A 16,304-nucleotide genomic window follows, 5' to 3' on the forward strand; every position below is an offset into this window, starting at 1 on the left:
GCACATGAGGTAGCAGAATATATCAGCAATGTCTTATTTACAGCAACACTGATATTTCTTTCACAAGTTGATACAGTATTTATATCAAAATAATTTCTTAATTTATAACGACCATCAGTTTTACTTTTATTATCAAAAAATAAATTATTTGTTGCAATTATCCAGGAAAGAAAGGATTTGAATTTTTTTTTAAGAAAGTGGTTTAAAAAAATTTCTCTATAAAATTTCAAGTCAACATTTTGGTTATTTCCAAACTATATATTCACTTTGCAAGATGTGTTACTCAAAATATTTTTTAAATTATTTTCATGCTAATTTCCAAAGTTTGTGTCAATATGATTACTCAGAGATGCATATATAGTCTTACATTATCCCTGTAAAACAATAATAGCATCATCATAATTTCTTTACTACGCAGGAAAAAATGGAGTCAGTTCTAAAGTACAAAGGGATTCTATAACTGAAAGCACCTTATTTTCTAATTAGTTCAGTAAAAAACATTTGGATGTATCTTAAGTGCACAGAAAAATAGTGAAAGGTTATAAAAAGTAAATAAGCATTCTTAAATTTGGTACTCTTACTCCCTTAACCATCCTATCACACTTTTCTAAAATATTAATATCCCATCTACAGTTTGTAATATCTAAGTAAGAATTAATCAGTAAAATACAAAATATTAATTTCACTCTATACAGAATAAAAATATAAAAAAAATGAAATAAAATCTAAATGAATATTGCAGAAATACAGAAGGAAACTATTTTCTAAAATATGTTATGTTTTATATTAGTATTTCATATATGTGTATCATTACAATATTATTTCAGTTTTCCCTTACACGAACTGTTGCTGAATTTTCCATGAATCCCCTCTTATACACAACTTTATATCCATCCCTCATGTGCTGCAATTTGATTAGCATTCAATAAGGTATCCTATCAAAAGCCTTTGCAAAGTCCAGCATTATCACTGTAAACTGATTACCTTTATCCAACACAGATGCCACTGTATTATAAAAGCTAACTGAGGCATGCCCATGTTCTACCCTTCACAAAATGATGTTGCCACAAAATAGTACCCCATTCCTGTATTTTTTTCTTAACCAACTTTTCCAACACCTTGACCACAACTCCTGAAATGCTGATTTCGTAATTTGCTACTACTCAGTCTTAGTATCTTTTATACAATGGAACTATTTTCCCCTCTTTCCACCAACCCTTGGACCAACACAGAGCTGAGATTTAAATTAAACAATGTAGTCAAAGTCACTGCCAATTCCCTAGCACCTTTTCATAAAACTTGAGCTGGTATACCATCTAATCCAATAGCTGTATTCACATCAAGGTTCTATAATACCATATGCACCTCCAGTTCATCTATCTATTTCCAATAAGACCTTTCCTCTCTTGTTACTGCAATATCTCCACCTAGATGATATATATTTTTGCAAAATGTTTGCTTAGTAATGCAATTATTTCACCTGCTTCAGTTACCTCCCTACCATCGGCATTCATTAAAATTATTCTTTCATAATCATTCTTCCTTTTACTTGCAATACTGACAGAACTCTTTGGGATTACCTTTGGCCTGCACTGTTAATTTCCTCTCATACTCTGATTTTGCCTTTCTTACCATAAGTCACTTTTCTCTTTGAATTCCTTTCACATTTTTTTAAATTAATTATTTTTTTTATTTTTGTTGCTTCTGCTGCTTAATGATGCTATTTATCCATTTAATTCCCATTTGTTCATCCTCATGACTGTAGGCTATTATTTCCCTCAAGAACTCCTTTACACCTCCCATGCACTATCAACATCCATGCACAATATGCTAGCAAGTAAAGACAGGGAAGTTATTATCCCTCTTTATAAGGCTATGATTCGACCCTGTGCACAGATATGTCACCTGGGTTTCTTGGGAATCAGGAGGTGGTAGAGAGGATTCAGAGACAAGAGATTAAGCTGGTGACAGATCTATGGAATATTCACTATGAGGATAGATTGAGAGTGTGTTGGTTACAAAGTTTAGCCGATAGGTGGAAAAGAGGAGACATAACAAACATAAGATATTAAAGGGATTTTAATAAAACTGATGCAAAGGAAATTTTTCATTATACAACAAACAGAGAACTAGGGGTTATCGATGGAAGTTGTATAAGAATGTGGTTAATAAGGGTGTGCAGACGATTTTTTTGCATAGAGAAAGGTGAATGAATGGAATGCGAGAATTAGTTGCAAGTTCCCTGATAGTGAATGAGTTTAAGGAGAGGCATGATAGGTTTTGTGCATATAACAGTTAGTTTGAGTCTTCTATGATGAGTCTCTGAACTCCATGGAAATACTGTAGCAATAATAATAATAACGATTATATAAAAAAAGTTGTAAAGCACACATTCACACCTAACCTTAACAAAAACGATTGTCTTAAATCAATTTTGGGAAGTCGTCCTAAATAACACTCCTCATTCTGTGTTTCATAAAATTGTAATTATTTCTTTGAATTGTAATAGTTGTAAATGGAGTTATCCAACTGCAGTTGATAGCCCACATTTTGTCGCACACTTGCAATTTAGGTGTTGGTCTTATTGTGTTTATCTCTTTTCAATTGTAATGATAATGGCTATGAAGATATACAAAATTACCTAATTAATAAAAATTAGTTAAGTTTTAATTAAATAGTAATTAATTAATACAAAAATTCTGAAAATATTAAATTTTTCCTATCTGTTATTTTAATTTTATTATTAATATAACTAATTATTTATGAAATTTATTTATCAATGTGAGTAAACAGTACAAGTTAGATTTCTTTTTTAAAATGGCAGAAGTTAGTGACACTGCCTACACATCAGCGAGCAAGCTAAGTATGTAATTACTGCAGCTGAAAGTGTGGGCAACATATACCTAAGATTAATTTAAATGTGAAAGTTTCTGCTTCTCAAAGGTACTCTATCACATCTTTTCAGAGTTGAAAAGAAAAACTGAAATATGATCCTTCCTACATGGCATTTGGATTCATGAATAGATATGACTGCCTACAATAGTTAATCATGGTTTTGCCTCATAGTACTCTCGTTCCATCAAAACAGACATTTAGAAATCAAACAATAAAATCAGAATGTATATTAAAATGGAGGATATTATTGATCTAGAAATTCTTAAAGCTGGTGTTCACCACAAACCAAAAACTGGCAACACTTCTAAAACCTACAAAATCTCACACACAAAAATAAATACTATAACATCAAAATGTAGTTTACAAATTTCCTTGCCAACAGGATTGTGATGTCACCTAACAGGTTCTACTATCAGATCTTTATGGGCAAAACTACAAGAACACTTCCATGACTGTAACATCCCAATTCCAGAACATTTAAACAATGAAAAATGCAAAAAACAAAAACAAAAAACAACAACAAAAAGAAAAACAGAATACAAAATACAGGAAAAATAGCAGTCCATGCCCTTGAACAGAAACATATCCCACAAATCGACAAGGCCATAATAATAGATTTCACATACATCTAAGAAAATGAAGCAATGTTTAAAATATTGGAAACAATGGCCATAAAATGTGACAAAAACTCAAACATCCACCAGTCCTACATAATCTGAGAGTTGGAAGCTCCATAACATAAAAATTAGGTCATGACTCTGACCAATAGGAAACAACACAAATACACCAAAGACAGAAACACCAAGCTGGCATGATATATGGCATGCCTTTTGGCAACTCCTATAGGTAAAGATGACCTTGCCATTGCTTCTGCCTGGTATCTCCACTTCTGGGCCTAGCTCCCATTGAAGAGACCTCAATAAAGGTCGAAACTAGTCTGGGTAGTGGCCCTTCCCTTAATGCATAACATTAAGGGAAGGGCCACTACCTAAGATATATGCAAATTCTTAATCAACAGTCAATACAACCCCAACAAAATATTGAAATAGTTTTAAAGCAGGTCTCAGGTTACAAAATACATATCTGCAAGGAGATGTGTTTTGCATTATGGGAGATACTGAGATAGGAGTGATGTTAGCTTGGTCCACCTTTGTTACGAGTTTCCCGGTGTTGTACTACCTTACCCCAGTCCTGAAGATATTTTCAGGTGCAAACTTTGTTTGCTCACACTTGGATAAAGGATTAAACTAAATTTATTATAAGGATTTTGCATCTCTTCACAAAACACATCTATGAATGAAACCCATCTGCCTGGTCTCTGACAAAAAACCAATGAGTTTAAAATGGCTGTCAGACCAGTGAAACCTTACCAAAATAGATTAATAGGAGGCAAATATACAGGTGCTTTGAGCATTTGTCTCTCCTATAAGATTTGGCTAGGGCAACTCGTAGTATGGCAGCGAATGTATTCCTGCAAGCTCTCTGGTCAATTTTTGCATGAAACTTTTATAGTTTCTGTATTCAGCTTTGAAACGATGTTGGATTTAATATCCACTTAATTTATATAATCTATGAATAAAGATATGTTTGGCAGATCATTCCATAGAAAAATTGGAAGAATTTGTCACATGATAAATTTTAAATAAAAATTCATAGAATACAGGTATCCCTTGATTAACACATTTAATTAATCCCTCGATGTTACCGTGTATATATCAAAATCACGTTAATCAAATCTAATAATCAATGGTAAAAATTACAATTCGTCCATGATCGATTACTGTATTAATAGTTCGTTTTATGTGGTACTCTTTTAGGAAATATAAAAAATGAATGCAAAGTAAATGTTTAATAAATACTTGTACCTACATTAGTTACTGCAATTTTTTTTTTTTTATCAGAAGAAGTTATCAAGAGTCATTTGAACAGTTTTAGTTTTTTTCTTATCGGCATAAATTCTACAATAACAAGCAAAATGACTCTCCAGACCTCAGCAAACAAACAATAAAACAAAGAAAAAACACTGCAAATCTAAAACATGATGGTACAAATTAAGTAGATATTGAATCCAACATTATTTCATAGCCGAATATAGAAACTACAAGAGTTTCGTGCCGAATATATAGAAATTAAAAGTTTCGGCAGATGCAAGCATAAGCAACCTTACGGGCAACTCGTAGTAAAGGTGAAGTAAGCTCCAGATCACTTTCCTTAGTATTTTCTATAAATGTAAAGCACATCTCCTAGAGGAGATGTATGATAAATAAGCCTTTGGCTCTCTATTTCAGTAATACATGATGGTTTGTTTATTTTCAGTTACAATCTAGAAATTATTGCGCAAAGAATAAAAAAACTATACTGACATCGGAGGTCACGGTATATATCTCAGATAAGATTTACTGTCAAATATCACAAACCTTTACATTACATGTGTTAAAACAATCTGACAGCAAAAAACAGTGCGGAATATCACTCGTAACATATGAATGCACAGCTACTCATGACATCCAAGCTATACACTGAATTTGTGTAAGAATATTTATATTAAACATTTTGCATATATCTGTCAGATCACCTGCAAGCTCTGCAGGGTTAAAGGCATGTTAATCAAAACTCTTGCCACCTATATCATGGGATTTCTGCAATTAATTTTGCCATGTTAATCAAATCCCGCATTAAGCAAGGGATACCTGTACAAGCTTTTAAAATAAGATATTAAAATTAGAATTCTGCTTCATTTTCCTGCAATATGCAAAAGTAGATTCTCAACAGTCAGTACAACTGCAACAAAATGTTGAAATAGTCTTAAAGCAGGTCTCAGATTCAACCTATCTCTAACAAACACTACACCAAATACTGATATTTATGCCTTTAATGCAAGCTCATATTTTCATTAAGATTTGTACATTTACTGAGCGAAATTTTTGAATGACTTATTTTAGAAATGTTACTTTATTATTTTTAATATTATGCATCATATAGTATCATGTAATATTATATATCACATATGTTGTTCGCTTGATTAAAATATTTTGCACATAATTGTTCATTGAAATTTCCTTTTCAATAATTTCTTATGAAAACATTCATAGGTGTTCTACACACACACACACAAATTACATAGTGTTTGGCAATCTCAAAAAGATTAAGAGATATCATACTGTGTCAACAGCATTGGTAAAAGAGACTTGGACAAAAGGTGCTATCCTAGGATGTAATATCAATGGGATATCTGTTCATGATTGAGAAAAGCTGCATGACCAACTACAACTAACATCAGCTGAAGGAAATGTGAGAGTACAATCTCTGCAAGTATGCAGGAAGCAAACATTGGAAAAAATGTGTTACAGAAATATTGGTAGTCTGATGTGGCAAATGATTAAGCAGAAAGTCTAAGGCTGAAGGGGATTCAGGTTAGTGGTAGAACACTATATAAGTCAGAGATTAGATATGATGATCACCTATTCATTCTCTTCATCTTCCTCTGATTCCACTACCTACTTCTTTTTGGAACAGTCTTCTTCATACTTTTCTGCAATGTTAATGACTTCAAGCTTTTCAAAATTATATCCACAGGTTCCTTCTTTCATAAGAAATGTGCTATAGCTTTTACAACTGCTCATGTGTCAGGTTGTGAAAAGAAGACTAAAATGATGTGAAGAATAGCACAACTGGTCTATAGAGCACAAAGTCCATGATAATGCAGTGACAGATCATAGTACATTCTTTCTGATTAGATGAATGGTTGTGACAGATAATTAGGAAATGAGTTAAGTCTGAGTTCATTATCTCAATTGTGAAGCTTGATGGTGTAGATGTTATGGTCTACAGTTGGTTTCTCTTGGTATGGATAAATGCTGACATATGTAAGATCTCTGCATAATGCAAAATCCCCTACATTACAGCAGTTCTAAGAACAAACATCTTTTCTCAACATGAAAATGCATCATATACTGCAAGTGCAACTGCCCCATAGTTTAAAGGAAAATGTGGAAAAACTTAGATGGCATGCACAGTCATGATTTCAACGCAATACAACATCACCTTTGGGACAAATTGGAATGCTTGATACAGCATTAGAACCAGTACATCCAAAACAGAGATTGTTCATGTTGATGGTAAATGTCCAAAATACCTAACTCATTATCTCTCTCTCTCTCTCTCTCACACACACACACACACACACACACACACACACACACACACACAATGAAATTTCAGATACAATCAACAGTTTTAATTTAAATGCCTTCAGATGTAACATTGTGATGTTTTGGGATTACAAGATATCTGCAAGATGTAATCCAAGATGTTATCTGTAGTATTAGTCTACAAAATACATCCCACAGAATGAATAAACTACAGCAATATCAATCCACCATTAGATTTATAGATTTAATTACTCAAAAGATATACAGAGAACATCAGTTGTTAAATCAGCAATAAGAAATAAATGAAATGTACTAAATAGTTTAAGTGTGCACAACAGTTACAAAAAAAAGCAGTTGAATGAACATTGTACATCATCCCCTTCATTCCCACATTAAAAGAAAATAAATAAAATTTCATTACTGCATGCTACATTTCTCAAAATGAAAGTACAATACAATAAATAATGTGAGATAAAAATCAAAAAACATTCAAATGAAAGAAGCATAAACTAGTTGTTAGGGCGGGGGAACCAAGAACATGCTGATTTCTAGCAAAGCATCCTGAAAGAAGCAAAGAATGGTAGGAAAGTTAGCTATAATGAAAAGTTAATTTACTATCAGGTATGACCTACAGATGCAGTTGCACAAGCATTACCACTGCCCAATGAACATTCAAGAAAGAGGAGATAAAAAAAAAAAAAGAAAGAAGTAATACCTTCATTATCTGTCAGTCTTGATGCTCCTGCAGCTGGTCATTGCAAAAAAAATATAATGCATTAAAACAGCACACTAATTTTATTAAACCAAATTATTTACTGGTATTTTTTTCAAATTTTTCATAAAAGTGTAAAACTTTCTATTCATTACCAATTAATTTTAATTATGCAAATAGTAAAAAGAAATCAATCAATTAGGATATATGTAATAACAGAAGTAGATAGATCTGTCATAATGGGTGAAGCATAAATCAAACATTTCAGAGGGAGCACAATAAATATCAATTCGGAAACAGAATAAATGGGAGAAAATTTTAACAAGTCCATTAATAATAAAAAACTAACTAAAATATATGAAATCATATGATAAACTGCCATCCAGATGAAGCATAGAGTTACATATCATAATCATAAATCAACAGGGAAAAAAAAAGCAAGGCATGCTACACACTCATGCACAGGTTCTCCAATAATAAAAAAAAAAAAAGCAATTAATCTGTATGAATTAAAAGTTTGTTCATATACTGAATCAAGCTTTCAAATACTGATTTACTATACAAATCCCTTCAAGAATACAAAACAGATCACTGACTTAAGTAGATCCCTAGTTACTGACAGTGTAGAGAAATTCCAATGATATAATGCCAGCTTACTGAAGGAATGCCTTTCTTGGTTGCTCTCGAAACAGCTCCAAAGTGAATGATGGATGTACACTGACTTTTCATCATTAGTATTGCTCACTAACACCCCCCCCCCCCACCCATATAGATGTTATTTCATTATGCAAAAGATAACGAACTGATTGTTTCAGAGACTGCATCATAAGAGAAAAATGCAGTATATACTGTATTGTTCTACAGACAAAAGAACAAAATGGACTTATTTTGAATACGAACAAACAGTAAAAAGTGTATTCATTGCTGAAATCAACAACAGGGTCACTTTTAAATTTCTTTGTTATTACTTTAAAAGGCAATACTAAGTCCCACGATAACAAAACAAAAAGGAATGCACATCCTACAAAAGCCAAATGTAATGGCAGTGAATCATCCAACTCAAGACTCACTTGTTTGTTGTAATCTCCAGTGAGCATATTGCTATAGTATTCTCGTCTTTATTTTATTGTTTTACATAAATAAATAACTAAAATACCAAGTGATACAAACAGTGTAAAAGCAATAAGACTGATCAAGATATTAGGTACATAGATGGTTCAAGAGACCATACAAGCTTATCTCAGCACTTTAAATTGGCTACATCAATTGTAATAAAATTGTTAAGCATGCAACTTGCATTAAAGAACATGTTAAACAATCTGGTTCACTGAAATTCATTATCACAATGAATGTTTCAATTATACCATGATACAGTGGTGTGTGTGTAAAATACTGTTTCTATTTACAAAATTTCTATCGTTATAAACTGGACTCTATGTCAGGGGTTTTCAACCTTTCAGACAGTGTGGGCCACATTAAAAATTTCAATGAAGCTCACGGGCGACTAAGCTATACTGTGGTATTTAGAATTGTAAGATGCTTTCCAGATCCACAAGGAACACTATGCATTTGATACTTTTAGGATTTTATAAAATTCTATAAAAATAAACAAACTCAGCTTTAAGAGCGTAGGTAGGAATTGGGTTCATGATAAGTAAATACAATCAATACTTGAAAAAAAGATAATTTAATGAAGAAAACATTCATTTTTTACAATGTCAATAAGCAACTTGGCAATGTTTTTCCTTGACCAGCTTGTCGATGTTGGCATCAATGTTGGAAGTCGCTATGCGCAGAGTATTCTCGAATTGTTGGCCCGTAATCTGAGTTCTTGTCTTGGACTTCACATGCTTCATTCTGGAGAAGAACTGCTCATATAAGTATGTGCTTCCTAACAAAGCCACATCTTCAAAGCATGCTGGCAAAAATCAGGGAATGTGTCCTCAGAAATGTAATCTTTGTAAAATGTAAGCAAGGGGACAGTGAATAATTTTTCTCTCAGAGAAGAGTTGTTTTGGAGTTCAAGCAGCTCCATTTATATCGAGCCTGGCATTTCAGCAGCAATGACACTGAATGGCATTGAAAATAAATCTAAAGAAAACTGTTGGTTACGAAAATCACTAAATCTCTCTTCTAACTCACTTCGCAACACGGCTAATTTTGTAGCGTCGAACAGTTGGACTCAGAGAGAAGCTGAAAATGAGTTAAGTCTTTTTTGTGAGTTGTGCCAACCAAAGTTTGAGCTTGGCCACAAAAGCTCAGAGTGGGCACCAGTTGATCTTTGGATTGTAGCTGTGTATTTAGGTCATTCACAAAGGCAAAGTCTGTCATCCACTTCGGATTGTTAAATTCTGCAATCGGATTCTCCTTGGTTTGCATGAACTGCTGTATTTTGCTTCTTAAGTCAAAGACTCTTTTAAGAACCTTCCCTCTGCTCAACCAATGCACATCACTATAATAAACCACATCACCGTGATCCGCTTTGCACGCTTGGGTCAAAAAACTCTTGGAATTGACGATGATTCAATCCTCTTGCCCTAATAATGTTGACGACAGTCGCAATAACTTTCATGACATTCTCAAATCCAATAGTTTTTGCACACAAATTCTCCTGGTGGATTTAAACAGTGGTAATGGACGAAATCTTTTCCTTCTAGTTCTGGTTCTTTCTGTAGCAACGCAACAAACCCTTTGTTCTTTCCCACCATAGCAGGGGCACCATCAGTTACCACACCCTCGAGGTTGGTTAATCTGAGGTCGAAATGCTGGAGCATTTTCTTGGCAGCTTCAAGAATATCAGTGCCTTTCGTCGTTCCCTTCATAGGTATGAATGCTAGCAGTTCTTCTGTCACATTGAATTATTAATCAGTGCCACAGACAAAGATAGCCAGTTGTGCTGTACCCTTCACATCTGTACTCTCATCTAAAGCAAGTGAATATGACATAAATTTGGACGACCGTTTTTTTTTAAAGTTCCTTCAATGTCATTGGCAAGTTCTTTGACACGTCATGCTACAGTTACCCCAGACAAATTCGTTTTTTTTTTAAATTTTCCTTATTATTTGAGCACAGAATATGAGATACTCTTTCACAAACTCGCCATCCAAGAAGGCTTTTGAATTTTAGCAATTTTTTCAGCTATTACACAACTTACTTTGACGCACATTTAGCTCGCTTCCCTCTGCCTTTTAAATGTACTCTGCTGGCATTTTAAATCAATTTGGAGATGGTTCACTTTGTCCACACGAAGCCACCCTTGAAGGTGATCAAAACTGGCACATGCTTTGTTTCATAGTGTCGTTTTATATTGTATTCTTTTGATACTGGCACTGACTCACGACAAATTAAACACATTGGCTTATTGTCGATTGGCACAAAAAAGTACAAATTAGGCCACTTTTCATTAAAAACCTAACAAGAATCGCCTGATTTACGCTTTTTACTCGTAGATGCCATAGTGATGGAAGATGAACCCAAAAAATGATCCAAAATGGCCATGTATGGTTATTATCTACTGAATGTCTCACACTAATGAAAAAAGTCTGGCAATGTAAAACCTGCATGAGCTTATACACGAATATCACACTGTTCACGACTGACTGACTGTGGATTGAGATCCTCTTGTATTTATATGAAAATAACAAAGTATCGAGAACCTTTGAGATGTATCCGGAAGGCACTAGACAGAGCACTTGAACGAACTACTGCTTCAGCCATCTACCTGTGACGTTAGTACTAGTACTTAATTACTAGTACTTGGTGCTGGCAGAAGAAGCATGTCTATTTAATATTTATTTTTATAGAATTTTATGTAAAGTATCAAATGCACAGCGTTCCTTGTGAATCTGAAAAGCATCTTACAATTCTAAATACTGCAGCATAGCTTAGTGGCTCGTGGGCTTCATTGAAATTATTTTTTATTTAATTGCATTTTAATGTTAAGTAGTTATTTTTTCAAAATGGCTGGCAGGCCATGGCAAAGAGCTCCGCAGGCCACAGGTGGCCCACGGGCCATACATTGAAGACCCATGCTCTATGTTTTAAATTTAGGAATTAATTTATTTATGCCATTTTGCCTTTATCCTTTATATATTATAAGAAAGCTTTTGACGAAATACATAGACAAATTACAGAAAATAATGAAAAAACAAGGATATACCTTATCCTTAGTACAAGGTATACAAAGTTTATATAAAGACAAAAATAAAATGGTAATTAGATAATAAATTAACAGAAGACTAAGGTGTAAGACAAGGACACAGTTTGTCTCTGACTCTATTCAACATATACATTAACAAATTGTAAAAATATGGAAAACAATTAAACAAGGTATCTAACTAACCAGAACTCTTATTAATGCAATGAAGATGACCTGCAAAAAATCTGCTTATGAATACAATATGAAATAATAATATAATCCAATTTTTGTTAAATCTTTAAAAATCTTTAAATACAATTTAAAGATTTCACAAAAGAAAATAAAAATCATGGTATTTAAATGTTAGATCAAATCATAGATCAAAAATAGTCATAGAAGATAAAATAATAAAAGTGACAGTTTAATTATTTAGTTGCATAACATAAATTTATCTAAAAGACAATGATATAAATGAAAAAATAAATTTCCGAAAAATCTCTGAAACAAAAGGACACTGAATAAAAAAGAGAAAGCCAACTTAAATTTTATAAAGTAATGGTCACTTCCCTATATAGTTCAGAAATATGGACTGTCAAAAGAAAAGATCAAAGTAAAATACAGGCAGCAAAAATAAGACTAAGAACTCAAGGATGCACAAAATTAGATCAGTAAAAAATGAAGATATCACGTATTTACAACTTAAATGAAATGACCAAGGATTATATATAAATGGAAAGAGCATTTATATAGGATAGAAAGATATCAGCTACCAACAGAAGTGGATAAATATAGACACAGAGAGAGAAAGATTAGTTCGATTAGTTCAATGTAACTAGAACAGGCAAATGTCTAATCCTTGATGAGAAAATTTATGCCATTTAACATGGATTTTAAATTTTCCTTTTACTTTATGCACTTAACATTATGATTATAAACATTTCCAACTTAAATGATAAAGTTCTATTGGATACAATCAGCTTGGGACAGAACCAGATCCACACTTTACATGATCCTGTGCAAGATACGAATGTGAGACCCCAACTTTCTTGAAAAATACACACAGACATTTTGTGTATGAAAAAAACCTCACATTTTCTTTTCAGTGTGAGTATGTCCATATCACAATTTGGACAGGAAAATCTGCAGACTTGCAAAAAGTTAAGTTACAGTTTTAACTTAGTCTTACTCATTTTTCAGCAAAGTCCTTTATGTCCTCAAAATTTAAATTTTTGGTTACCATCATGAATATTTATGATGCAAGATGACACTACACTGTTAGAGAACTTACTTTAATTATATTAAAATAAAATTCAATGCTTTGATCTTTATATAATGGTCATCCTGAACATACAACCATATATATTATTATTATTATTAAGACCTCCAGGGAGTCATCAAGAGAAACCACATACTACCCACACCAGCTTTCATACCTGTCTTGAATTCATTCACACTAGTCCCACACAACAACCAATGGCAATTCATTCCAATCATGCACCACTATGAGTAAAATCTAGATCTCACTCCATTCTTGATGGCATTTATTCTAAACTTCCAAGAATGCCCTCTTGTCTATTCCCCACTCTCCATAAAATGAAAAATTCCATCTATTGGTATCTGTATGATCCTTTCGGAAGTTAACAAGTTTGTTATATCACTCTTTTTTCCCCCTTCTGTTTGCTAGTGTCTTCAGTCCGCAAATTTTCAATGTGTCTTCATAATCAGTACCTCACAATCCTGATATCATGTTTCATACATTCCTTTGCACTGTATCAGAATCTGCATGGAAACTAGGAAACCAGACCTATGTGCAACAGTCCAAGTGAAGTCTTATTAAGGCCTTGTGAAGAGGCAAAATGACTTTCTTATCTCTACATGTCAAGGCTTGTTTCAGCATTGCAGTTGTCTATTACACACACACAGGATCACAAGCTATTTCAATTTAAATTGATATAATTCCATGTGACGACAAATGTCCTTGATGAATACAAGATTGTAAGTAAATTTTTACAAAAATATATGCAAAGCAGTGGTACTTTACACAAATACTTGGCATTGCCAACACTAGTCTGAAAGCTCTTGTTATATCTTCATTGTAACATTGTTCCAACTATCGTAACCACCACTGTACAAATCAACCAATTTAAAAATGCCTACACATTTACTTCGTGGGAAAAAAAATTATACAATGAAATTCAAGATTTTTTCATATTTATGTTCTGTACCAGGCAGAGGTTTGCACACCCATGAAACTGGCCCACCCTCCTTAGAGGTTGTTCTGACTTACAGTCCTCTGGAATGCAACACAAGTCAGAGATTGTATATTAAAATCACTCATCTCAACTTGAAGCAATTATATTAAAAAAAGCTTGAAGGAAATCATCATATCCTGTACACCCCTTGAGGGTACATGGCAGGAATTTGATGATGCGGAAATCACCAAAAATTGCCAATTGTAAATTTTTCTTTTATATGATGTTCCCATTCAAGAAATTCTACAAGTATATTAACCTTGTGAATGGGAAAGGGTGTAGTTAAACGAGGAATCCTCTACTCTAGATCAGGGTTATGCAACTGAGGTTCTGTGAGATGTTGATAGGGGATTCCACGAGAAATTGTGATTAAACAAAAATGAACATCAAATATATTTGTGATTGTGTGTGTGTGTGTACAATATAATTTTTATATTGTATAATATATAAATGAATAAACAAAGATATAACAATTCTTATGCAGGGGTTCTCTGAGACCTCAAAATTATTTCAAGGATTCTTCCAGAGTAAAAAGATTGACAAAGGTTGCTCTATATTGAATACGGATTTTTCATTTCACATTACTATCTGCTAACTCACACAGGATAATCACGTCTACTATGTATGGACTTCAAACATCCACATCATGGAAGGATTTGAATCCAGCCTACTGATAACAAAGAGATGTTATCCACTCAGAAGTTTGGGTAGTCTCATCTTGTGATGAAATTCATTCATCTACTACCTAAAGACATTTACAAACAATCATATACCCACAGTTTAATTAGCTGGAGAGTGGCTGCTATCCATGCGGCCAACCAGACAGGTATTGTGTCAAAACAGAAATAATTCAGCCACGTAGTGTTGAAATCATAGACTACTAATTGTCTAGTGATGGATAACATGCAACCTTTTCCCAGCCAAGCAACCCTAATTTCATAACAGGATATTATGATAGTACTACATGAAAGGTTATATCATTACTAACTTCCAACTGCCAATTTTCCTCCATATTAACCATATATCAATCAAGACTCCAATATTATAAGATCTTATATTTCTGTCTTCTAAGACACTTTTTACTGTATCAATCCACCTAGATCTTGGTCTTCCTCTGGGTCTTTTTCCTGCTGGCCTAGCAGAGAACACGTGTTTTGTTGATCTTTCCTTTCCCATTCAGTTTAAATGACTATACCACATTCCTCAATGCTAACAATGTCAAAGTTCTTTCCTAATATCATCATTTTTTTAATCTGATATTGCCACTGATGCCATCTGTTCACACCCATAATCTTTCTCAGGACTCTCATATCAGTGGTCTCTAGTCTTTGGTCAAGTGTTTTATATCTAACCTAGCTTTCAAATTCATAAGTTAAAATGGGCTTGAATGTATTATATATATATCTAATTTAGTGTTTTGACTAATTTCTCTCTTACTCCATATAAACTTATTCAGTTAATTTCCAGCTTTGCAAATTCGGCTGTCAATTTCCATATTTAATTTGCCATTTTCAATAAAAATTGTGCCTAAGCAGCTGAAATGTTTTACTTGTTCTATAGGTTCTCCATTCACAATGCAGTTGATATTTTCAATGTTTCTGCTTATTTTCATTGTGTCCTTTTATTGCTGATTTTCATACAAAATTAATCACACCATTTATTCAATGTAGTCAGGGAACGAGAAGACTTGCACTAGGATTTATTTAAAAGTACAACATTATCTGCATAAAGCAAAGAGCTGAGATTAACTCCAATTTTGAGATCAGGTTTGATACCACTATCCTTCATAATGTGATCAATATAAATGGATAACAGAGAGAATAATGTACATCCTTGTCTCATGCCTGATTTAACAAACCATCTTGTTGCACCTTCTTCAATTGTAACTGCTGACTTACAATTCAAAGATTGATAGATAGCTTTATATGTTGGTAACTCATAACTATTATTTTTAAGGAAATAACACATTTCCTAAAATATTAATTATAAAAACCATAATATTTCAGCAACATTATATTGCCATCATCAGAGATCACAAAAAATGTTTCATATGTATATCTGATCCACACATACAAAAGGCCACAAGACCTATAGCACATTAGTGCTATGTATGGGCAAGAAGAAAATAGGAGGAATTTGTTCACATTTTGCTTGAA

General features: G+C 33.1%; 1 protein-coding gene across 2 annotated transcripts in view; it reads right to left on the bottom strand.

The window, feature by feature from the left end:
* The window catches only part of LOC150098748 (putative serine incorporator), a 245,919-nt gene that overhangs the window by 31,806 nt on the left and 197,809 nt on the right, over positions 1-16,304 (bottom strand). Inside the window, exon 11 of one of the 2 annotated variants that reach the window (XM_090405621.1) lies at positions 7,762-7,794. The exons of the other annotated variant lie outside the window; for it this stretch is intronic. Within the exon in view, the coding sequence (XP_090261747.1) occupies positions 7,762-7,794 (33 nt within the window). The remainder of the gene's footprint in view (positions 1-7,761; positions 7,795-16,304) is intronic. 2 annotated transcript variants of the gene reach the window in all.

This window comes from Typopeltis vanoorti, chromosome 15 (assembly GCF_054136105.1).
Source record: "Typopeltis vanoorti isolate ZY-2024b chromosome 15, IOZ_Tvanoo_1.0, whole genome shotgun sequence".
NCBI lineage: Eukaryota > Metazoa > Arthropoda > Arachnida > Uropygi > Thelyphonidae > Typopeltis > Typopeltis vanoorti.